The following is a 26,529-nucleotide window of genomic DNA, read 5'->3' as shown; positions in this document are numbered from 1 at the left end:
CTCTGAAGGGCCCAAGCAAGGTCTCTAAAAGTCTGAACACTCCTATTGACATGGGATTTGGATCAGAGCCCAAGCTTTTGAATATGCCTATTTCAGGGACGCACTGAACACTGAAGTTGACCACGTGCAATTCTTCCTTCATCTCTGCAAAAGTTCCTGAAGTTCTTTTACACTGTAAGTACCTTAGGTAAAGACCCAAGCAATTTGTTTTTACAGTAGTTGATTCTTTTATGGCCCTTATATTACCTAATGAAAGTCAAAAGAAAAGATAACTGCTCACTTATTTACTTGATGCATTCTAATTATTCCATTATATCTTTTTTTTTTTTTCACTCCTCCCCCTCAGCCTGCTACACCTACTTATAATAGTTACAATACTGGGATTTACTGTTTAGACTCTCTGAAAATAATTATAGTATTCAACTAATAACCAGTGTTTAAAGGAAAATACATGAAGAGTAGAAGTCATTAAGCATGGCAAGGAAGGTCTGAGCTAAAGAACACCACACATCACAGTAGGATTCAGTATTATAAAGTAGGAGTAAGGACCACAGAGCAAGCCCATACAGACTTAAATACTGTACATAACTTGCTGTCTTACTTTGTCTTTTCATCCCTTTTTTCTTTTTTCTGTTACATTTTCATCTTTTAATTTTCTGTGCGTTCCACTTTTTATCTAGTTTTGCTCACTGGAAAATTAAGTACTACTTTTTTTTTTTAATCTTTTTTCTTCCCTTAAGGACTAAAAGGGATCCTCACAGATCTCAATTTCTTTCCTTTTGTGGAGTGATTAGTGACATATAAAAGCATTCCTTGTTTTAAGTTGGTTTTGTATTTAAAATACATTTTAAATAGAAACAATGAACATTAACAAATTATTTTGGCATAGCAGCATTTTTGAAGATTTAGTTTTCTGTACAAATCAGTATATTCTCATCTAAATGCACAGGTGTTTGTATATAATTAATGCCCTGAAATACTCTTTTTTCTTTGCTTATGTCCTCCTTACGACCTGTTATTATACCTCTGCCTATGTCAGATCTGCATGAATAGCATCGTAATTTAAAAATATTCACGTAAAGTATTGGTAGAATACAGATGTTCTTACTTGGGTTATTCCTATTAATATCATAGAATCAGGCAGGAATTTAGCTAAAGAGAGAAAGCATCAGATAATCCAGATGAATGGGGATGCAACGTATTTTTGAAAATGAGATCATTTGTTATTTATCCATGTTTTCCCACCCGAAGTCCCTACGAGCTACCTGTATCCGTACAGTTTTGGAAAAAGATCTCAGTATACCTGACAGCTCCTCTGGCAAGATCATGACTGTGGTAATTTTGCTTCAAGTGACAAACTGCAACAGCTTCTTAAAAATTATCTCAGTTCGAACTTAAGCTGATAGGTTCCACTTAAGGTTTTGCCTTTTCACCACAAGGTGCTGTTGCTTTTCTTTGATCTTAGAGCATCTCACATGCCATCTACATTGCACTGGTGCCATGGAATCATGGAGTAACTAAGGTTGGAAGGGACTTCTGGAGGCTATCTGGTCCAACCCTTGCTCAAAAAAAGGGCCAGCTTAGAGCAGATTCTCAGGGCCCTGCCCTGCCCTGTCAGTCAGTTTTGAGTATCTTCCAGGATGGAGATACCACAGCATCTCTGGGAAAGCTGTTCCAGTGTTTGACCACCGTCATGGTGAAAAATTCCTTCCTTATTTCTAAATGGAATTACTTTTGTTACAACTTGTGTCTGTTGCCTCTTATTCTGTCACTGCACACCTCCATTTTCTCTCTACCCTCCACATAAGTAGCTGAAGACAGGCATAAGATCTCCCCTTAGCCTTCTCCTCAAGTGAATGAACTCTTTTTTCTCAGTTTCTCTTTGTACGTCACATGCTCCAGTTCTTTAATCATCTTGGTTGCTCACCACTGGACTCCAGTATTTCAAGGCTTTCTTGTACTGATGAGCCCAAAACTGGGTCTAGTGTTCCACATACAATTGTGTAAGTGCTGAATAAAGGGGAATAATCACTTCCCGCAGCCTTCTGGTCATGATCTCCAGTCTTTTCATCCTGACAGCCAAACATTATTTCCAAAAAGTCAAAAGGCAACAAATATGCTGGGCATTATTTTTTTTTTCCACCACAGAGAGAGCAGAAAATACTTTGCGGTTACCTACAGGCATCCCTTTCAGTAGATAAGGTCCCTGGTGGGTATGAAGCCTGCTTGTTTGGTTTGCAGTATTTGGTATGAAGGTATATGTTTAGGTTTGAGAAGGAACTCGCTGAGAATATCTGTAATCAGAAGTGGATATGCTGGGTTTGCAAGGGAAGTACAATTTAGCCAGTTACTCCCATTTGGTCCATGCTTCTCCGAGAATCAGGGTCAGGCAGCCCTTAACTGTTTTAACCTGACTTCTGTCTGGGCAGATAATGAGACGGCTTTAGCTGATGACTGGTATTTATTTCATCCTACTTTTTCTCCCCAGGAAGTCTATATGAGGGAGGGGAGATATTCTGTCTCATAGCCTTATAATGACTCAGTGGAGTACGGCAGTTCCTTGCTTTCTCTCAGGCTTCCACAGCTCAGCAGGGCAGCAGGCAGTGAGGACGCCAAAGCTATTCTCCAGAAATGGAGATACAGCAGGGAGACAGCGGGGGAGCCGAGGACCAGCTGCACCGATGGGAGAACACCCACTCAGACAGCTCTCAATATGGAGCTCATCGTGGGGCTACTCCAAAGGCTGCTTAGGAGACAGTGACCCCTACCTATACCCCTCTCCATGATCATTGCTTTGCAAAGGATGCAGCCTTGAAGAACACATTTTCAGCTCATAAACTAACATTTTCTTCCTCATATACAAATGTCTGAGAAAGACAGGTTGGAAACTGTCACTATAGGGATACATAATCTCTTTCCACTGTTTTTGTTTCAGTTCAGGTCTCTGACTCAATGCAGATGTCCATATTGAACATGTCTCCATACTAACTAGACATCTAGATTCCATTTATAGGCAATGGACAAAAATACGCATCCTGAGATTTGAGTTTATTTCATCCTAAACTAGGTATCTAAAGTAGATTGGCTGAATTATTCCCTAAAAGTGACTATTTCTCTTTATTGGTTATAAATAAAATTGATGGAATGAATCCTATCCCAATTGCTTCTACTCAAAACTTTCAAATTGCTCTTTGCTGAACTTCAACAATATCTTTAGTATGACACAGTAGGAATTGCAGGGAGGAAGGAATGAAGGAGCTACCCAAAAGGAGCTATCTTTAGGTTGTGGACAGAGACAAAGTTATACAGAGAAAGGGTGGTGTGGACGGGGTAGTATGGATGCTTTGGATGTGATAAATGCTTGTGATTGCATAAGTTATATGGAGAGAGTTATATCTTATTGGATGCGTTTGATCTCCATTATAAGTTTAATTACTTATTTTTAGTGATGTATGATTATCAAAGGAAGCCTCTTTGTGCTTTGATAATAATCTGACCTGACTGGCAGAGTGCACAGAGGCACACATCACTACTGCTCTAGAGGATGAGAGAACTGCTAAATATAGTACTGTTGAAATTTCTTCTTCCTGTCTCTCTCTCTATCCCCCCAATGAGTTTAGTGCCAAGGGATCTGGAAGGACAAAGACTCCTATGTGCACAAGTGCCAGGCTTTACTTCATCTGAAATGTAAAGCTTTTCGTTAGGGAGTTCCTTCCTTTTTTCCTTGTCCCCTCATCCAGCTTCTTCATTACCTTTCCCTCAATCTGTTACAGAGAAGGCCGAGTGATACTCCATAGAATAAGGAGAAAGTAAATACAAAGGGCGCTTTGTCTCTTTGGTTATAGCCATTCTAGTATAAACTAATAAGGGACAGACACCGGACCAAGTAGTGGCATGGGATTATTCATACTGCTCTACTCTTAGTGAAGCCCTGGCATGCCTTTCACTTGAGTGACTTAGCATCCTTCCAGCAATGTCCAGACACAGTGCAGAGGTGCTGGTTAGGGACCATTCCCAAGAAGGAGTTTGAATGTGGTGATCTACTTTTGGAAGGTAAAAGTTTAGCTGTATGCACTCAAGTCATGCAACCGCTGAACTCAGCATTAAACGAGTGGATAATGGTCTGTTTTATCCACTCATATAGATGTGGTCTTTGGTTACTGTGATTGAGGAGACAGAGAACAAGGCAGGAGAATTTGCAAGCTGGGACTGATGGAAAGCACACTGTTAACTGCAGCTTCAGAAGGAACAAGGCAAATGGGAACCTCCCCTTTAAAGCATGCTAGTCCAGTCAGTCAAGGCCATGTATACAGTGGGCCTCAAAAACCAGAAAACCGTGACTCAATGGTGGAGCTACCTCTTAGCTAGCTACAAAGGGTCCTTATTATCTTCTGTTTATTTGCCATCTATACTATGTGTACAGATGGCCTATGAGATTGGAAATGTCTAAGAAGGAGATGAGAGTACCAGAGACCTGTCAAATGCAGGAAGTGTATGCTATGGTAATAGATTTAAAAAAACCTTTTTCTGTCATTACTGCATCCCTAGAGATATTTTCAGTGAGCTGTTCCAATTACTTGTCCACCTCAAGAACACACCGTTCCACCATTTTAGAAATTGTCATCTCCTCTTTTCTATGAGGGATTTCCCACTGCTGTTCAGATCTGCACTGCAATATCTGTCCTGATGATGTAAGCTTGTATCTCATAAAAGGAAAACTTTTGCTGGACAACTGTAACTACCTACATATTTATATATATTTCTATATATTTCCAACTGAAGATATACCTACCAGCTATGATGGCAGTGGCTTTGTAGCCAGCCTCACAGTGCCTAAATTGACTAGAGCAGCACAATCGTAGTGCACGACATCTCTGCTGAAACTCTTACTCCAACTGGTCTCACAGAAACAACACACTACAAAGTGGATCAATCAAAGAACCACAATAGCCAGTTTTCCAAAATACACACACACACACACAGAGATACAGCGATAATCTTACACCGTACAAAAGTAAAACCTGAGTCTGAGGCTAGTCTCGGGATAGTTCAGCTTAGAACTTGTTTTGCTGGAGTTCACTGGTGAAAGTAATGTACATGAGATAAAGTCAATACCTTTACTTTTGCCTGAAATTATTTTTGTTTTATTTTTCTCTTCAAGTATTCATCAGGTGATTCATACTGAAATCACCCTAACATATTGTTCACTTTCAATCGCATTTTGTATGATGATTTTTAGGCTCTAGTCTCATTAACTTAAATTTCTACACACTGAAGTATCTGAGCTATTTAATAGCCAATGGAATCAACCTATCCAACATGAACTTAGCCCCTCTGTCCCTTTGCATCTGGTGCTGTATTACATTTTATGACTTCAGAATTAATTTGTTAAATGGAACTGCATCAAATCCGCTCCTAAAACTCAGATAAACCGTGTACATTATTTCCATACTGCCTGTCTTCTCAGTGATGTGCAATTTGTGGATTTCAAGCAAAATACATATTTGCCCAAGGATAGTTAATCTTTCACTTAAGAATACATTGCTATTACTTTTAGTTATGCATTTCTAAATAGTTAGCAATTTTGGCTCATAGCTGTTTGCATCTTCTGCACAGATCAAATCAAGTTTAAGTCTCAGAGAGCCTATATTTACTGGTCGGGTTTTTAAAAGTGCTCTGCATCTGTCTAGTTCTGATTCTACTAATGACAATGATGTACAATTCCATCAGTATGGTACAAAGAGACCGCAAGTTACATCATATTATGGACCGTAGGAAAATGCTCACATATTAGGGAGGGGTAAATATACAGAAAAGAACTGTACTGTGCTGCATCACCTGCCGATGTGGGTATTTTGTCTACCCCTGATCCTCATCAGCTATACTGTAAAATTGCCCTTCTTTCTTAAATCTTTTTTATTGTTATTTTAAAGATCCTGCATAATGCGGATTCTAGATTGCAGCTTTCATGTCTTGGTCATTTCCTGCTGTCCAGGAAGGAATCTTAACAGCATATTTCACTTGCTCTCCGCAATACTCCCATGTTGACCTCCTAATCATTTCTTTATGTCTTTCTGCATTCTTTTTTTTTCCTGCATAAGTCCTGTACTCCCTTTCACATTTGGAACTTATTCTTTCCATCTCTGTGTCAGAAGACCCTCCAGCTGTTGAATCAAATTTGTTCTTAAACTCATACTTATCTTTAACAGGCATTTCAACATGAATCACTTGTAAAAAAATCTTATGAACAGCAGCAGTAATTTGTACATCACTTTCAGATTGGACTTCTCATGTGGCATGTTGTATAGAAAGGAACAGTCATATTTCTCTTTCTCTTGGTGATACAACTACACCTATGCTAATTTCTGGCTTAAACCTGGGAGATATCTAAACTCTAACACTGATGAACTGTTAAAGGCCCTGCTCCCATGTATACTGAAACAGCTCCAGCCTTAAGAATCATAGAATCATTATGGTTGGAAGAGACCTCAAAGATCATCAAGTCCAACCGTAAAGCTCTCCATCTATCTGCCATCAATCCCATAGGTATGATCTAATACACATCTGAAAGAAAAAGGCTGCCCATAAAGTGTTGCTTTGCCTGCCTTACTTTAATTTGTAGCCAAGGGAAGAACTGCCTGTTTCCTCCATTTCCTCCGCTCGCCTCCACCCACCCATCTCCCAGGTAAAATACATTGTTTAGTAGGTCACTTCCTAAAGAACTGGAAGACTAAGAGTAAAAGCTATCCCAGTTTCAGTGGATTCAATATCATGTCTCCCAAAAAAGTTTGCTAGTCACCACAACAAAAGCTAGACTGGATGCAAGCTCCACTAGGAAGCAGAAAACACAAGAGTAGCGTAAGACCCATACATTTTTTTTTCATGCTATTTGGGTCATGCAAAAATATACTGTCTTTATTGTACATATTATACAAGGGGACTTGCCTAAAAGAGAGAAAAGTACTGTCTATTCCCTGCTGCCAGGACTGGTTTCATAACCTAATATTAAGCAGTCAATTCCTAAGATGGTTAGAGTGTCCTTGGAGCACAGACAGGAACCCAGCTTTCCCAGAAGAATGACCCCCTTTGGTCTAATGCAGTTCTTGAATTTTTTTCCTAAGGTGTGATAGAGCTTCAGCAGAATGCATAAGAGCATCGCTTATGCAAAGCAGTCCCCAGTTTAGCCTCTAACTTTCTGTGTCAGGAAAGAAGGAAATGTGGTATTGAACTCCTGCATCACCTTTCACACTCAACTCAGGTACCTGAGTTACAAATAGGGCAGAATTTCTCTTTCATTCTACTCTGAAACATTTATCTCACTCCATCAAATGTAGGAGGGTCCTTGGCTCCCAAGAAAGGATTCCAGTTTCTATTCACTCAAAAGTTGGCCTTTCTGGCTGTATTTTCAGATGACATCCACAGACTGCTCTCATTAGATAATAAACTCTAATCTAAACATTAGTACACTTTTTGTAAGTCCAACTCCAGCCCTGTTCCTAACAGTCTGGTAATAATTATCTGTCTTTCTGTATTTCCACTCTTACTTTTTAAAACATGTTTTGCACTTAATGATCTGAGGGCAAAGTTTTATTCAATGTATTGAAATAACAAAAGAAACAATTTTTAACTTTCTGTTGGATGCCAGCCTTTAAAGTTGAATGATGTTTTAATTACTGCAGATGATAAAAAGACAGCCTCCTGTAAAAACTTCAGTCCAGTGCTTTACAGGGTGCCTGAGAAACTGTTTAGCAGCTGCATCTTGTTTGTATAGAACTTCTATGATAAGTTGAGGCAGTTGGTGAAACAATAGATTTGATACAATAGAAACCAGAAGAAAAGCAGTTGCATAGCATGCCTTAAAATTGTATATAAGTAAGGAATCTCGCTACATATGCCTTGGAAAATGTAAAGACATAGCTCTAGCCTGAGGTGGGGCTGGGCAGCTTTGCAAATACTCCTGTGTTAGATGACTGGAAGTATTCGTGCCACACAGACCTCTCCCCTGTTACTGTCAGCAATCCGTGTCTAGGGAGTACAAGGAAGAGAACGCCTGCTTGCTTTGTTTGTTTTTGTAATTGTAAATTCAGCTCTTCTGTGGCGTTCCTTTAGTGTCATGGCAATAGTATTACTTACTCTTCCTATTAATAGTATAGCCTGCAAAATTAAGCTTTTGGGATGACAGAACTATCAGATTGATGAGTTCACCTAATAAACCCCCATTAAGTCTTGAGCTGTCAATCCTGTTAACTGGCAAAACTTCTTCTTACAGAGCCACCACAAATTTTTGCTAAAACAGCAATATTTACTGCACAGAGCATATAATATCTGCCATGGATTCCTTGAAAAAAAAAAACATTAAAAAAACGAAGTGTGGTGTTACAGATACTTGACATGCTTAATGTTACCAACTGACTATTTTCAGTACTTTCTGCATGAAGCCTTTAAGTGCCAAATAATTCTGAGGATTTCAACAACAGTGACCAAAACCAGCTTGAGTCCATAACCATATCAGTGGCCTTTCCTAATTAATATTTAACATCCTTTACCAAACTCCTTGAAGTGGTTTTTTTCCTAGCATTAGTCCTCTTTGTCTTCTGCTAAAGGACTTCGCCTTCCTTGCTGTCCAGCTTGCTAACTGTCGCTCCCACAGTCTGCTCTCAAAAAGTATCTGTAAAATACATTAATTCACAGAAGGCAAAGTATCTCTTATGGTATAAAAGGACTAAGTTATATGAGATACAGGTGACAAAAGAACTGAATTGTTCTGAGACCTGTAAAATGAGGAAGAAACGCTTCCATAACAAACAGTATTCAGGATTACGTATCTATGTTTATTATACATCAGTGCTTTTGTTTCAAAAGAATGCTTTGTTAGTGTTGTTGTTTATATATTTCAGTTAAACAAAATTTCTGTGACTTGAGGCATTTGCCAGGACTGCAAATTGGATTCAGGAGAATAGATATGGATCAGAAGAATTGATTAATCCAGTCTGGAATTTTATTTCATTTTATTATCTCCTGGAGGAACTGTAATAGTGGAAAATTAACTCCTACAGCTACCAAATCAGGTTCTCTGCTTTTCAGGGTGAAAAGCTGCCATTTGTGTTCACTCTCTTAGGACAAATACTGCAAGCCTGGTGGGAATTCTGTGATTCTGTGAATTGTGAATGGAGTGATCAAAATTTGTCCTCAGAGCTGCACTCTAAATAGAAGAGGAAAAATAGGAACCTCTAACACTAACCAAGCCAGACTTATTTTTAAGAATCATTACATCTGTAGTGTCAAGAAGGATTCATACAGAGTCTGTGGTCACCGTGTAAGCTGCAGTACGGTGTGGGCAATGCAATCTTTGAGGCAGCACTGCGAAAGGCAAAAGAATTCAAAAACAGAACACGAAGAGTTCGGTCTTGCACAACCTGTGAATATGTTTCCAAAAGTGTCGTATCTGAGATGTGAGACTTTCTACAACAACATCAGGTCATTATGTCTGCAAACATGGATGCAAAGAGCTGCTATATAATTGAGTTCGCTGTTGGCTCTTTAAAGCACTATAACACATAAGCAACCAGCTTCCTGGCACAGTTGTGCCAAACTCAGGACATCATTGGTAACGAACTCGTTACAGAGAGTCTGGGTGAGAATGGGAACATAGTACTAAGGCTACAGCACTTTTGCTCTGAATTTCTTCTCCAAGCCATCATATTCCAGAAAGAGTTAATTTTACTATATGATCTTGCCAGACAACAAATGAAAGAGGCAAAATCAAGGATCTACTCAGCATTTATCTGCAGACAGAAGGATGCAATGGAAATAAAAAAAAGGCAACCTCCATGCAGCCTCTTCTTGAGGATTGCAATCTGCGAGAATCCAAAGCAGCACTGCTGAGATACATGGTTCCTTTCCAGACCTACTGCTCTGGCAAGAGTAAAGAAAGGTTCAGTCACACATAAGCCCTGAAACAATTTGACATCACAATGAGATCAACATCTCATGTTCAGCAAACACTGAAGGAAATGGTCAGTGAATTAAAAATACATGCAAGCAACCCCATGCCATGTAAAATAGATTCAGAACGAATCAGCACTAAAATCAGATGTAGTGCTGAACATCTTCTGTGATGTTCTTACTAAGGCCTTCAGTTCAAACCCTGAACTCCTTGAGCATCCCAATGTCCTCTACAGAATTTCTGCTTATGTCAACAAAAGTTGTGTGTGGCAGAGATCTATAATATGTCTCATCAAAGGTGGAGAACTTCTTTACACGGCATAAAGCTATAATTGAATCATTTGCTCTTGAAGGATCAGATATTTCACATTATCATTTAAGGAAATTTATTTGTAGGAAAGGAGATAAGTATGCAAACCTCTACATCAGAAGGATACTTAAGTACTTCTCTAACTTTAAACATGGAATTTAAAGTGAAGAGGACTACTAACTGCTTAAAGTTACACCTAAGTTTTTAGACACAGCCTGGAAGGTTTACTGAGCTTCTGAGTTAAACATTCACATAGAAAGAAGTCTTTTAAAATAATTCTTCAAGGGGAGGAAAAGTTAGGTAGGACACGTGCAACACCACCTCACATGAATATAACTCTATTGACATAAAGTTATTCTTGATTTGTCCTGATGGAAACAAGCTCGGTATCAGGCCCAATCTCACTTCAGAGAATTCAAAAACAATGTTAAGTAATGCTCTTAACTTACTGTCTTAACATACTGTCTATGAGAAGCAAACAGTAAACACCTTGAGCACGGAACACAGCAGCAAGCAAAAGCGTACTAAACTAACAGTGCAGTCATGTTTAATCAATCCACTAACCAACCAACCAACCACAAACACGTAACAACTGTAATAAACAGACCTGAACTTCTTCCACAAGAACTAGAGGTATCCAGAGCGTATTTACTGGTTAGCTGTTTCCCCACCCTACTCCACAACCTTGAGGTTTCCAGCTGTGAACTACCTGTTCCAAATCTTTTAATTGTATTATTTCCAACAAAAATTTCCAGGGAAAAAGTTTATTCTGAATGTCTCTATACAAAATATAAACAGCTAAAAGCAGAACACGGTGTAATCCATGCTTGCATCTTCAATGCAGCAAGAAGGTATCAATAAAAGTTGTCATGCTGTGGTTTGACCCAACCACTCCCAGGCTTGAGCACTCTGTAGCGAGACCAGAAAGGCAATTTATAACTTCTTGTCCAGAGGAAACCAGTGCAATGGCCAGGGCAAACATCTTCCAGCTGCAACGCTATTTTTTTTTTTCGGTTCTTCAGATTGTTATCGGTGAGAAACCCTAATCACGAGGTATCTTCTTTTATGAAGGAGGTGAAACAATACAGCAATAGAGTTTATTAGCAAAAGGTTAAGATCTGCTTCACCTTGTGAAACTGTCAAGTACTTATTTAGTCTTCTTTGGCCCTGGAAAATGCACTTCTTCCCATGTGCATTGTCCTAAGCAGTGAAATTATGTTTTCTGGCCTCTTAATTTAAAGCTATAATTTTCTTCTATTAGATTTTTGCCTGTGAGGTACACGTGAGTCTAGCTCTCTGCTCTGATTAATACTGAACACCTACAGTGTTCCTCAAACAGATGACCACTTTCCTGCTCATAGTTTAAATAAATGAATATGATTAGTGGTCAGCAGGCTGGACAGGCGACCTTCCTAATACAGATATGCCATCTTTATTTTATCAAGATGTAGAGTGTCTTCAGCGACAAGCACAGCTGGAAAGTTGTATGCCACCACAGTTTCCCCAGCACATGTGCCTCTCTCATCTTTAGATTGGTGTTTACACCTCTTCTTGCTTAGAGGACACAAGTGCTTCAGAAGCAATCCGATAAGGGGATGAGGAAGATAGTGGAGGGCACTAACACTCTTAATAGAGCTCATAGGTGGATTTCAAATTATGAGGGCCTATGTGTCTGTGTTGAGTTCAGATAAGTGAGGGAAAAAACCCAAACATATTACTAGATTTTTAAAAACAATCCTACAATTTAAAGAACTGTGAAAACTGGTAGAACATCTATCTCTGCATCCATGTGCTAGCTTTTACTTATTTTAAAAAACTGTATTATGTCTCCTTTGAATATACACTACTGTCTACGTTTTACAGCTAGTTTTGCAGTACATTCCACCCGAAAAATTAGGTGCAGTACCACATATTGTATATGCCAGCCACCTCGAGTTTAATAGAAAATGTAAGGGAGTCTTGAAAAGATTTATACCTCCTAATAATTCACCTTTTGGGAAACTGCGATAGTTTTTGTAGCATCATCTGTGAAATGGATTTGATTGATGTATCAAATTTCCTTAGGTCTAAAATCAGCCTGACTCTTCCTGCCCCTGGCAGATTATGAAATACCTGGAGTACAAGCCATCTTGAATGTCTTCATGTGATATGGGCTAAATGGTGCCTTGGAACATCTGTTCCGGGAGCTCCTCCAATGAAGATTTCTTTCTATAATAGAAAAGCTTTGTGAAACAGTCTTTGGGACCCCACTACCTGAAGGAAGCTCTTCCCAGGAGAAAGCACTTTGGTTTGCCTTGCAAAAGGTTCTCGGCAGTTGCCATCACAGAGAAGGGCACTCCAAAAGCAGCCTCGTCTCTTACTCCTTCTCGTTCGTATTGCAATTTACAGGTTAGGTTATTGTAACACAGGTCATCTATCTGCCCTTTCTTTCTGGGATAGAAGGGAAATTGGAAAGATTCATCTTTCCTTTAGTGGTGGTACTGAACATAAGGGCTTCTCAAGACTGTTCATAGGTAGATGGATAGATATGTGTTCTTCAAAGAGATTCAGTACATTTAATGGAAATGTAAAGAGGATGTGCCAGCCATTGCTGGGGAATTTTAAGCATTCATTTTGATTCAACGGATTGCACACAAATATAAGCACAGAATTTGGGACTCATCTAAAAAAGTTTGGGATTTTTTTCTTTTTATTTTAAATTGGTATTTTGAGATTTGTAAGAGTGCTTCTTTAGGATAGATCTGTATTTTCCAAGTCCTTCAGTTTATCACTGACGAGGCCAGAAAGATGTGATTTTCAAAAAGGCCGAGACGGTTTCAGTGAATGTCCAAGTATTTTCAGTAAGAACTGCATACCTATACTATCTGCATATTATCTATATTGTCTGAGAATCCCATCTAAAATTCACTTTCTTTTAACAAAAAGTATGGGCAACAAGACACCAGTGAGGTACCTGAGTTTCCCATGTTCTATCCTTTTCTAACAGAAAACTGAATTTGGTCTAAGAAATGGTAAAATACCTTACCTTCTTCCTCTCAACCCTTCCCCCTGACTAATTGCTGCCTCTGTAGTCCTAGACTTGCTGATGGAATTCTTCTATCCCCCATATTTATGATTTTAACTGTTTTGTCCACCTAGACTGTAGTTACTTATGGAAATTTTCTGAACTGCTACAATCTAATCATACAAGTGACAGAAACTTTTATGCGAACTGTGCAGGCATCCTGGTGTCCAGTGGATAAGTCTGCATTTTGTTTCTAGGGATAGGAGCACTAAGACATATTCAGACTTCCTGCTAAGGTGACTTAAAAGGTGGATGGTGGTTGACTACAGTATCTACATCGTAGTGAGCAGTGAGTGATTGAGGCAGCTGAATTCAGAGCTGACAGACTAATTTTCCCATATACTCAATAGATAAAGGCAAGTGCCATACTCAGACCATGTGGTTTTAGAACCCCTAACTTTGATTGCACTTTGTTTCCCTGGAAAATCAACAGTCCAAATTCTACCAGAGCTGCTTATGTTATGAGCGGAAGAACGTGAAACATCAGGATCCCTATCGAAATCAGTAGGAAATAAACTATATAAAAAAAATCTGATTTATTGATTAGCTTCTAGACGTCACCAAGAACAAACTCTTATCACTCTCCACTCCTTGGCATAGACATAAGGAACTCCATACTACCTTCCTCATTAACTCTTTCTTGTAAATCAGCTTTGCTCTAACTGGGATTGTTGCATAGTGATTACTATGTTGATTCTCAAGAGATAATGAAATATTTTTCTTATAAAATTCTATTATCACTTCCCCCATTTTAGGTGGATTTTTTCTTGATGACTAATATTTGGCATAGAACATATATATATTTATTAAAGTACACACGTATTATTACTGGAATAGCATGGGATCCTAAGAAAAACTTGAGCTATGGAAGTTTTAATTCCATGTAATGTGTAGAGCAGCTAATACAGATACCTCTGTAAAATTTTTGCAGTTCTTAACCACAGCCTACTATATATGGAAGGAAAGCAGTCAAAAAGCAATGTCAGCCTCTGTAGATTGATTAGGACTGCTAACTGCATGTGTAACTGTGTTGGAATAAGTAAACCACTGTGTTTCATTATGATAGTAAAAGTAAACAGAGTATCAAGCTTGCTGGCTTGCCAGAAGCAATTTTCTTGAGCTCTTGAGTTTTGCTTAGGGTTTTTTTTCCTTTTATCATTTTTGATAGTGTAGATTCAAAGTTTTTCACATCAGCTGAAATCATACTAGCAGTTGCACCATAACCAAGCACCACAAACTCAAGTCACCATCATCTCTTAAAGAAACTGCTAGACATTCTGTGCTTGCCCAGCAGGACAGCAATAGCAGTTGCACATCAGCCTGATCTAACACAGCTTCTCTTCCAGGTTCTGAAACACCAGTTCCCTGCAAAAGCAAATGGCTTCCCTGTTGCATCAAACTCATGTAACATTTAAGATTGGACACTCATGCTCTACCAATTCTGCTGGCAAATTTCAGCAATCGAGGAAATGCTGCGGATTCAGATATCTGAGAAAATGCTTATAGCCACCCAGCTGGCCACCATCTTGCCCAAATGGAAAGAATACTTCCAAAGTCTTTCTATAAGATTTAAGAGCTGACCTTACAGAATGCTGAAACAAAAGTCATACAACTTTCATACCTGAATCCTAAGAGGAATCCAACTGAGGAGTGCTGAAAGCTTTTCTTATATTTTTATTGGTTAGAAAGGTGAATCTACCCAACCAAAAACGTGTTCCCTGGAAATGGGAACAAAATACTTTTTAGATAGCTCATTAATTTTTGCATGATTCTTTCATTTCACCCCAGTGCATTATGTCATCTGTCATCAGCATATGGACTCGAATAATTGGACACTGATTACATATTTTGAAAATACTGGTTATATAGAGTCCAATATCCCAAAAAAGAGAAAGGTGAATAGGTTAATCACATTGCTACTACATTAATTTGGTTATTACCAGTGACCTGTATGTCTAAATGGCTTTTATGCCATAATACGATAACCAAAATAGATGGATTTTAGAAGGACTTTATCTATGTAAACCTCTCTCTCTCTATTTTTAATAGAATCAACTAAAGTACACAGCATTCAAGTCTCAAGGAACCAAAGTATATTATAATAGTTCATTCTGAATAGTTCTTTTGGGTAGGGGGAAGTACGGGGCAAAATTTTCAAAGGGAAGAGGTCTGTTATTGCTCACAAAAATTGTCTGCAAACTTGTGACAGCATTTATGTGGGCAACCATTGACATTATACAAGCAGATCCAGCAAACACACTTGCAAATGATCAGTACAGGCACCCAGCTGTAGCCGATGCTTTGCTTGTACCTTTGTGAATATTCTCCTGGTAACTGCATGCATTAATCCACTACTAGGATTACAGTTTATGCAAGCATTTTTAGCACAAACACACCTCCACCCTCCTTGTTTGAAATGTGAGTGCTAGTGTATTAAAAACTATTTGGAAGACAGACTTACTAAAATAAATGTTAAGAGAACACAGTGGGGTATATGTTCAGTGTGGAGCAGGGAGATTTAACCGCATGACTTCCATTAGCTTTAATGAGAACCACACAGTTAAATCCTCACACGCCACACTAGAAGATTAACCCAGAAAACACACATTGTTTACTTTTTACTAATACTCTGATTATTACCACGTTCTTCCTCCTCCTCCTCTTCTTCCTCCTCCTCTTCTTCCTCCTCCTCTTCATCCTCCACATCTTCACCTTCCTCTTCATCCTCCTCTTCCTCCTCTTCAACCTCCTCTTCTTCTTCTCGATCTATCTCCTCATCATCATCCTCCTCATCACCTTGCTCCTCATTATCATCAGAATATTCCTCCTCTTCTTCATCCTCTTCCTCTTCTTCCTCTTCCTTTTCATCCATCTCCTCTGTTCCATCAGTTTCATAACACTCATCTACAGAAGAGTTGTCTGCTTTAACCACAAAAGGTTTTCTTTTGGGGGCAGGTTCTTGGGGTTGCTTATCTTGTGTTTTTCTTTTTTTTGCCAAAGGACAGCCATAAACACTGTGCAAAAATAAAAGATGCAAATTATTACACTATCCTGCAGATTTCTGTAGGTCAGACTGTATAACTCATGTCATTTAGTCATATATTCTAATTCTACACCATGATTAGCTGCTGTTCTCAAAATGCATGTTTTCAAACTAAAATGCTGCTTAGGCAATAATGACCAAGGGGGAGGACACTTACAAAACCTGTGAAACTGCAAACAAATATTATTTGCCTGAACGTGTCACAGATACATGCCAGCATAACAGTTCCAGAACTGACACAAATGTGTTTTTTCCTTCTCGTTCTTTTCTCTCTTCTGCATGTTACTCTTTTCTAAGGCAGATGAATATAGTTAAAAAACCAGTAATGTTATCCTACCTGTTAGCTATCTATACAACAATCAGGAATAAAACAATGCTTCATGATTTTGTAATATGCAGTAAAGTTTTGATTGTGTACAATTAAGATATATTTCAATGCTATTTAAATAATGAAAATACAACCACATTCTTAATGCTGTTGTTTGTTATTATTATAAATGATGAATTGCTCTAAAATTCTCCACTGCTATGCTCTATTATACACTACGAGGCTGGATAAATGGGAAAGCAAGTTCTGCAACACAACCAAAACCAACAGTTTTCATGGCCCGTATTGGAAGTGTTCTCACATTGAAAAAATTCAAACAATAAACAGAACCTTTGGTGAGTGAAGAAAGTCAAGACTTTTCAACGTTGAGTATCACTTGCTCATCAATCATTTTAATGCACTGTAACACAGAGAGCATTTCAGAGTTCTAGTCTTCTACCAGAGTAGCCACTTGTTTCTCAAAGGTCATATAATCTGTGTTTGTTGAACGTGATCACCCTTGTGTAACTCCTGTGACCTCCTACACAGAGTGATTGCACACACAAATTACTTTTTCTTTAAAGGACTCCCTCTTTGAACTTTGTTATTGTGTGATTATAAATGCTAATCAAGCTACACCAGTTTTTAGTCTTCTTCCTGTGATTAACTAGTTTGGGGACATTTAAACTGTTCTTTCTAGCCCTTTCTGCATATCTACTTGTAACTTCCTCTTTTACGTTATATTTTTGTTCCTTTTATCGCGATTACAAAACACTGCGGATCTTTATAATTTTCTTCCACTCTAGTAATGCTTCATACTCTATTGACAGACCACTGAAAAATAGGGGGCTTCACCGCGTTTAGTACTACATATGCACTATTTGTGGTGTCTGCATGGTCTTGATCTTGGTCTGATTTAATTGCATCCCAGCAGCTATGGATTCGAATTACTTAAACTGCTAATTAGGTCACAAGTATTTATTTAAGTGCCTAACCATTTTATTTAAGTGCCTAACTTAGCCATTGTCTTACCTAAATTTTAAAGCACTTGTTCACTGACTCAGTCTGCCAGGTACACACATATCTAAGGAACATACAGTCACAAAAGATGGTACTCATCATGGAAAACCTGCTAAGGGAGACTTTTTCTGCATAACACAGGCACCTCTCTCTCTGTTTGGACTATAGGTGTCTTCAAAGCCTAATCCTGCATGCCTAAATTAAACACCTCCCTCCATTAGCACTATCAAGAAATACTGAGTAAATGTTAAGTATCTCCATCTAGCCAGATTCCAATCCTCCTCACTTGGGAGTTGGTACAGGGTAGTAGTCCTAATGGGATATAGTTTCCAGACATCGACATCAAAGTTGAGGCCTAACGGTACAGGCTAGAGGGGGAATCGACCCACAGCCTCCAGATCCCAGGCCGACGCTCCATCCAGCAGGTCGCAGGGCATATCCTGGGGAAGACCACCCTCCTCTAGAAGGTGAGCCTCTGTGCAGTTGGCTGCAAGAAACTCAGTCTGATACACATCAGGCAAGCAAAAGCCCAAAGCTTCAATAATTTTAAGAGCCCTAAACCTGGGAAAGAGGAGGCCTAAGCTTCTGGTGTCTTCTCTTTGGATTATATTTGTTTCTATTCAAAGGTGCTCCAATGAAAGCCCCATAAATACGGTGGAAATCCTTGTCTCTAGGTCACCACTGCTGCTCGCTGCCAAATGACTGTCTGGCCTCTTGTCCTGTGAGTCCTCTTCTTGGTCAGTACCCAGCTGCTCAGAATCAAGAGGAAAGGTGGGACATATTTTCATGGAAGATATCCCACATCATCACAGTCAGGGCAGAAACAGGAGTTCAATCTCCATCAGTTTGGACACTGCCTAAAACCTGGGGCAAAAGGGAAGCACTTTGTTGTAGTTCTGACCACACCAGGTTTATTTTGGCACTTCCCCTGATGCTACGGGAGTTCAGGAACTGTCTATTTAAACTCTCCATATGGAGCTCTGAGAGAAGGCGCATGAATTTTTCCTCAGAACTGGAACTTCAGAGTGTGTGTAGTGCCCAGAGAAATGGCTGGATAATTAGGGAGGAAACTGTTTCATTGAGAAGCCTAACAGAGGTTGCATCCTGGAAAACAGGAGTGGGTCACAGCCTGAGGCTGAGGCAGATTTTTGAAACTTGCATATCAGTTCAATGGGATTTAAGCAGACAGGATAACATTTATTGAGTGGATGTGTCTTGCTTTCTGGGTTTCTGTTCCTTCTCTTTGTGATGCATATTACCCTCACTATAGCTTCTTCAATGCCATTATCATTAAACGGTATTTTCTCAAAATCCTGATCTTTATTTTCAAAGATGTGAGTAGGCTTAGCCCCAGCAATCCCCAGGATTTCATTTCTTCCTCTTATTATAACCTCCTTAGAACAGTGTAAGAGGTAAAGATGACACTTCAGGCAGCTCTGAGCTAAAACCATCAAGGCTAAAGGGCACCAATAGATGCATAACTGTGAAAATTTCTGGCCACTGGAGATGACGCGAACTTGAATTTTGTCACATTAAAGCCAAAACATTAACCCCGCTCTGCCCCAATCTTTGTTTAGTTAAGAACACCAAATACTTGCAATCTAGTAATGCCCCAAAACAGTCCCCTTTGGAATTCATAGTAGTCTGGGAACTGGGGAAGAAGACAGTAGGATAACAAATATATCTATTTTGTTTTGAACTGTTGTTTAATTTTTGTATTTAGCATCTAAGTATAATTGCATGACTTTTTAAATACAAATTATTGGTCAAAGGTATAAAGAAATGGTTGTTGCCATTTTTGGTCATCTTTAATCTTTTTCTCATGGCTTTATGCTTTTCTACACAAGATTTTATAAAGACATTAGTTGGGATTCAGATCCCCCTGGAAAGTGCGTAACTGGCAATGGAAATCAATGCCAGTCAGCTGCCTGATTGGCTTTGATGCTTTTATAATCTCATTAAATAACTATTTGCAACTCAGCTATTCAAGTAAAGTTGGGAACTTGACTTTAGTTTTTCACTTTATTTATCTAGTCTCAGTGCCTTTGCTCACAGAATTAATATTGAAGACACATCAGCAACTAACAGGAACAAACATTTGTATATTTTGAGGGTTGGGTCCAGCACTAAGAATTTAGGAACATGTCCTTTTTTCCAGGGAAATCAGTTGTGTTAGTTAACTCCGATACAGCTTTTGTAAACTCTTTCCTGATTCCTTCGTACCAGCTCTCCACAAGCCTGAATTTGGTTTTGCCTGTGCGAGGGTTTCTCTTATAAGACCTTTAAAATACTGTCCTGCACTGGCTTCCTTCTGCTCTTCAACTATGTAACTCATATAGCTTATATATACCTCATGTACTAAAATCTGTGTCTTTCAGAAACCTGGGAAACAGGCCACCAGACCTGGAGCCTACTGCTTAGCTGCCCTATTTTCTTCTTTTTCTCTCTTAACCTGTTCCGCTCTCATCCTTTGTTTCATTAATTTTTCAGATTCTGCCTCCAGGACACTTCTCTCTGTTTCTGGCATGTTCCCTGTGGTCTCTCCCGCGAGCATGCCGAGGGGAAGGTAGCACCGGCTTCCCAGTAGCCTCTGTAGCTAACTTCCCCCCACCCCCACCCCCCCGACCACATACGGAGACGACAGTTTCTCCCATTGACCTCTTGATCCTCATATATTTGTGAAATCTGTTACTGTTTGTCCTTAGAGCTTCTGCAATTTTCTCTCCATTTCCAATTTTGGCTTTTGTGATGATCCCCTTATTTGCTTATTTTTCAGACTTGTTTATCCCTGCTCAAAGCAATGACCCCATTGATTTATCTGTCTTGCATGCCTTTATTCGTTCTTTTATTGCTTACTGTATTTCCCTGGTCAACTGTGTTTGTCTTATTTTCCCCTCACGCTTCAGCTCTCTTGGCTTTCAGTGGAATATATATTTGGGTTTCCTGAAACACACTTTTGAATATTCCACACTGCTTTGCTGTGTGTTTCAGTCATCTCTGGCTTTTGGAAACCGTCATGAATAATTCTTGTGGAAAGAACCATGTTGAATTTCATAGCGATAAGCTCCAAGAGGACATATAGACATTAATAATTGAAGAAACTAAAGAAATAATATATGAATTTATACTCCTATGTTAGAATATGATTTATAGTATTTTTTAACTGTCACGCAATTTTTCTCCATTAAAAAACGTATGATGCTCTTCACTGATACATTCAGTAGGACATTTCTTCAGGAAATACATATTTCTTTCCCAGAATTGAACTTCTTGGTTTTTAATGTATTTTATTACTAATCTAATCTAATTTTAAGCATAATTAGTATGATTATTATTTCTAAGCTACAACAAATAAACATATCTCTTTAAATATATATAGTATAGGACCACAGAAATACAAGAGATTTTCCAAATCAGATTACCGATTAATATTCTCCCCTCCATGATATGCCACCTCACACTTCAAAGGTGGGACGTGACACCTATGTCTATGTCTCTAAGAGGACACTTTCCTCTTAGAGTGTCTTGTTTCTCTACAGGAATGAGAAAGGGAGCTTATGTGACTAATAAAGGTTCAGTCAACTTTAAATACCTAGTTTAGATAAAGTGATTCCTATCTGCCATGTTTACCAACCTTCTTTTTTCATTTATATCTCTTTCCTATTGAACCTATTATTTCAGAAGCCTCATGTTATAAGATTTACGTGAAGAAAAATAAAATGATAGCAATATTATGCCCTAAATCTGAATAATATTGTTTCTTGGAGGATTTTTTTTCTTTTTTTCTCATTAGTACTTTGAAAAATCTTACACAATGTAAGTGTCCCCAGCAACAGTGCTCTCATTCTTTCTTTTTCATGTGAGAATTTAATTTAACATGAACCAAAACATTTGGTAGGTGATAGAATCTAAAAATTTACTATATAGACACCTAGTGAGGTTATCAGAAACATTTAATGACGCACTTAAGTATCTGAAGTAGCACTGAGGTGGAATTTTATCATATACAGTTGAGGATAGCAAATTAAGAAGAGTCTGCTTGGAAGCAGATTTCTGCTTAAGGCTTCAGGCAGAAAGTTCCCAAGGCATTTACACTTGTCCCACTGGATACTGTAAGTATTATTTTTGGTTTGGACTAGATAACTTCCAAGTCCATATCTCTGGATGAAGACTTTTAGGGTATTGAGAAAACAGGCATTTTGCAGATAAGTCCTCTAGCAAATCCAATCTGCAAAGAATGTGGAAGCCTAATTAATTTGCATAACACTGCATCCTATTAAATCACTTTCAAAGCAGGGACTACTTTTAGCTTTAAAGGACTGATACTATAAACTGATAGCAGTTGACCAGAAAATAAATATTCAGATTCCACCACACCCTACAGCTTGAAGTCCCTGCACTCCAGAGGGATGCCCTTCTCAGCAGGCTATGCGCTATTATGAGGAAGAGCTGGTAGCACTCTTGTTGAAGCTGGACCATTGAATTGATAGGAATGAAAGAATCACAATAAATTCAGAAAAACAGACTGACTCCAGCCTAGTGATTTGCCTACTCAATTGTAAGAACAAACTCCTTCAGCTGAGGACAATTTTCCATTCATATTTAAATGACTGCTTAAAGTATGCCAAATTACTACAGGAACGAGCAGCAAACCCAGTGGACAGTGATAACTGTGAGGCGGTAGAGTCAAACGTCTTGTGGGAAATTATTTTTGCTCTCCAAGCCACACTGGTCAGGAATCTTTTCTACCCCCACAAAAGTCCGTGCAATGCCTGCATACTGTCTGGGAATATGGGAGGTATTGAGTCAAACCTTCCCAGCCTGCAAAAGATAAAGAACTTTGCTGAGTATTCTAATCACTAAGCTAGAGAAAGGAAAATGGGAAGAGCAGTAAGTTGAAGTTCAAGAAGGATACAGAGCTTTTTGAGCTTTTATTTCACAAAGATGGTTAATTGCAGCCTGCAAGATAGAAGTAGGACACACTGGCTTTGGCGCTTCCAATCAGCTGGATTAAAATTCCCTGTGCTACCATTCTGCCTGTTATGAATCCCAGTCTAGAAGACTAACTTACCCGAATCTGCTTTCCAGGAGCCTGCTGGCAACTGAGCCAGAATTAGGCATGCTTCTTGCAGCTGCTGCACTGCCAAGCACCACAGCAACTAAGGCCACTTACAGAATGACTGCCCTCACCCCTGTCTTCTCAGTCGGAGTTAGGCATTAATCCAGAGCCAGCGCTTTGGAAAAACTGTGTTCCCATCCATATTTTACACGCTTAAACATTTTTGTAAAAGTAGCCCAAATTACTATGTTTTTATCTATTTAAACTATAATTAAAAGTAACAAATGCCTTTTAAAATACAATAACCTCATCTCTACTATATTTTAGACTTTCCCACGAGCTTCTGCTTCTGGTTCAATAAATCAGATTATTATAAGCAGGAAGTGCTTTTATATGTGCAGTGCCAAAACATACCATCTTCACCTCATTTATTTGTACTGAAGAGAAGTTTGTTGACTTTTGAGATTAAGTATGTATACAATAGTATTTCAGTTCGGTGAAAACTATTAATTTACCTGAACAGGTAGGTACAAGCTTGACTGATAGGAATCAGTAAAATGTAGAGCATTCTATCCCCTTTTTCCTTCTGAATTTTCAAATATTCGTGTACTGCATTATGGAACAGTAAGAAAAATTACAAAAGTGCCCAGAAGCATGCTGGATCTCAAAAGGTAAAGATAGAGGATGTGGTATTTTCTTCACGAGCTTTAAAAACCAACTTCATCCTTTTGCACTTCAGAGCCTTTTTAAACACATGAATGGCCACAAACATACCACAGATCTACTCATGTGTATTGCATTATTTAACTAAATAAGCCCTAAAGAAAAATTAGTGTCTTTAAAAAACTGCATTGCAAAAAGGAGTTAGGAGTAACAAATAACATGAGATAGAATGATGTGCCAAAAGTAAATGACGAAGCTTAAAATTATTTATTTTTTTAAAGAAATTCAAATATTGAAATACGTATTTTTAAACAAAATAAAGCAGACGAGCCTTGATGTTGTCAATAGTGTCACAGTAACTTACGTCAAAGGGAGGATCTTTTATTTAATTGGAACCTATACATCTCCAGTGTGAAGCACCTCCGCACCCCAACTCACTGGGATCCAAACTGGTGTAACTGAACCCTGCGATGAACAGTGGCAAATTTACTGGCTAATCGGCCTTCTGGTTGGCGAGATCATCACCCATCACCAAAGTCTCTGCTCTTGGGACATGACAACTGAAAGGAAACTTTCAGTTTTGCAATAAGTAACTCATTTAAACAATGAGTTTGTTTAATTGGTTGAATCCAATAGCTGGTCAGTGAAGAAAAAATGAGGCATAGTAATGTATTTCTAGGTGTTGTAAAAATACACAGGAAAAATCTCAGCCCTGGAGAGCTCATTTAAAGCAAGATGTAAAAAACAAATGTAACAAATCATGAGACTAAAAACTTCTGTGGCAGCAGGGGTTAGCAAAGTACATGCCCTGCAGTTGTAGATTATTCAGAAGTATTTATATAAATAAATCGATATAATATCTGATTGCCCCATGACTTATGATGTCATGGATGGGGTTCATCTCTCACCTACCCCTAGGCTTCTGAAAACTAAGTCTATACATGTCACGTTAAGATCCCTTCATAAGTCAATGCAGAGAAACCAGAACCTCCTGGGAGGCAATTCATCTCACCTTTCTTGCACACTTTGCCTATCTCTCCACTGACAATAAAGGGAGTTAATAGTGATTAACTTATACTTCTGCCACTTAGGAATCTGATAAAAGTGAGAGAAATCCAAGCCTCTTTATCTCTTTGGTTTTTCATATTGTACGTCCACACCCAACAACAAAGATAGCACCTAGCAGATTTTAAAACCACGCACCACCACACTGCCATAAAGAGAAAACTAAAACCCTGCTTCTTTCCTTTCCACAGCTGCCGTATCACTTTTAACATGAATAATTCTCCTCCCTATAGCTTAGCTATCTTTTCGAGACTACCCACATGATCCAATCTTAGACAAACGCTGTAGCTGCACTCTAATCTTAGGATGGCAAATACCCAACTTAACTGCGCGTTCAAAAGCCAGAAGCCACAATGGATTATGTCTTGTTGCCAGACCCTTGAATACAGGGACTTATCAAAGGAACTAGGATAGTGCAAAGAGCATGGGTTTAATGACTCATATTGATTCATTAGATGAAATGCATATAATCAAGTTTTGCTAAGTGGGCTTTGATTCGATGTTGATTTAGATGTAACCCAGACATGTAAAAATGGGGACATGCAAAGCCAGTGACCACTTCTCCGCTGACTTCTGCACTAACTCAAAATCCTGAAGTCCACATTTGTTTCAAAAATCTAAACTGGAAGAAAAACATTGGGGAAGAAAAACCTCCATTTTTCTACATACAGACAAAAAGGAGGTTGGCTACATTAAGCTAAATCAAAGCAGTATCTAGAGCAGTCGAGATGTCCAGATTTGTGTGTATCCTGTATTTTCAGCCACAGTGGTAATGACAATGCTGTTTACAGGTAAAGGGCAGGGCAGGTTCCAATTTATTTATTTTTCATGATAACATGGTATCATAAAATGGGAAAAGTTCATAATTGATCATTCACCAATTTGAAAGGCTTAGAATATGCTACAAGAGAGCATCTATCAGTTACAAAAGATCTTTGCATAGTCACAATGTTTGAGCCTTGGACATGATACGAAACCGTTCTATTCCAATATTTTAAATGTAATTGCTTTTAAGCAATTCAGCATGCTAAGTTCAAGCATTCAAAAATCAAGGGAAATAAATTGCTGGAAATCAAAGGTGATTCATGTACTTATACTGTCAATCAGCTAACAACATGGCTAGATGCGTATTAGTAGAATCAACACCCTTAGACACAGACTCGATAAATCATATTTAACAACAACACAGCAGGTCAAACTATCATTCTAGCATGTACTTAAGTACTGAGTAATAGAGTATGCTGTCATTTTATCGCATCTCTAATGTAGGGCTGCTATTATGAGACTATCAGCTACTGATTCCTATCACAAATACTCTTCCCATCATCTCTACATAGACACGCAACAGCACTGGCTCCCAATTTAATTTTAACTAAGAAAGATATACAGCACAGAATTAAGAAATACAATACACCAATTTTCCTGTAACTATAGCAATAAGTATCTTACTTGATCCAAAAAGCTAATGGCTACAAAATATAACCAATGGAAAGGAATAATACGTGGAGCAGCCTTCTAACACAAGACTGTCATCAGTAAACATCTGAAAACACAGAAAGAAATGACAAAAACAAAGTGATACAAGCTGCAACCACTTCAGTGATCATGTACTGGATTCTCACCTCCAGCATAAGCTACAGGATACCGTTCTTTGCCTTGCACGGTTGGTTAGGAGTCATTCAAGTGTAAAATATTCTAAATTCTGGTTGTTAGAGGATTGAGATGTTTAAATCTTCCTATTTTGAAAAAAAGCAAAAAGATTGTGCCTTTCCGTAACACAGAGAAAACACAATTATTCTAAAACAGAATAGAAATGACAACATTCCCTCTACTTTATTGCATTATGAAGCTGCAGGTAGAATTGGTCTCTTGGTAAAAACGTTAACTATTATGAATATGCATTTAGCAAACATTATTATGAAGAAACTGAACATTTATCCTCCATATTAATTTTTAAGGGTGCTCTCTTTCTTAGTGGGCTCTGCACTAAAAAGGTTACCATAAAAATCTGTTTAACATAAAGATGATTTCTAAAATACGTTTGTCATTATGC

General features: G+C 38.5%; 1 protein-coding gene across 1 annotated transcript in view; it reads right to left on the bottom strand.

The window, feature by feature from the left end:
- Positions 1-26,529, bottom strand: part of MYT1L (myelin transcription factor 1-like) — a 123,715-nt gene that overhangs the window by 81,063 nt on the left and 16,123 nt on the right. The window contains exon 4 of the mRNA XM_009694589.1: positions 15,960-16,333. Within this exon, the coding sequence (XP_009692891.1) occupies positions 15,960-16,333 (374 nt within the window). The remainder of the gene's footprint in view (positions 1-15,959; positions 16,334-26,529) is intronic.

This window comes from Cariama cristata, unplaced genomic scaffold (assembly GCF_000690535.1).
Source record: "Cariama cristata isolate BGI_N322 unplaced genomic scaffold, ASM69053v1 scaffold7412, whole genome shotgun sequence".
NCBI lineage: Eukaryota > Metazoa > Chordata > Aves > Cariamiformes > Cariamidae > Cariama > Cariama cristata.
This window is presented reverse-complemented; position numbering and strand designations above follow the sequence as displayed.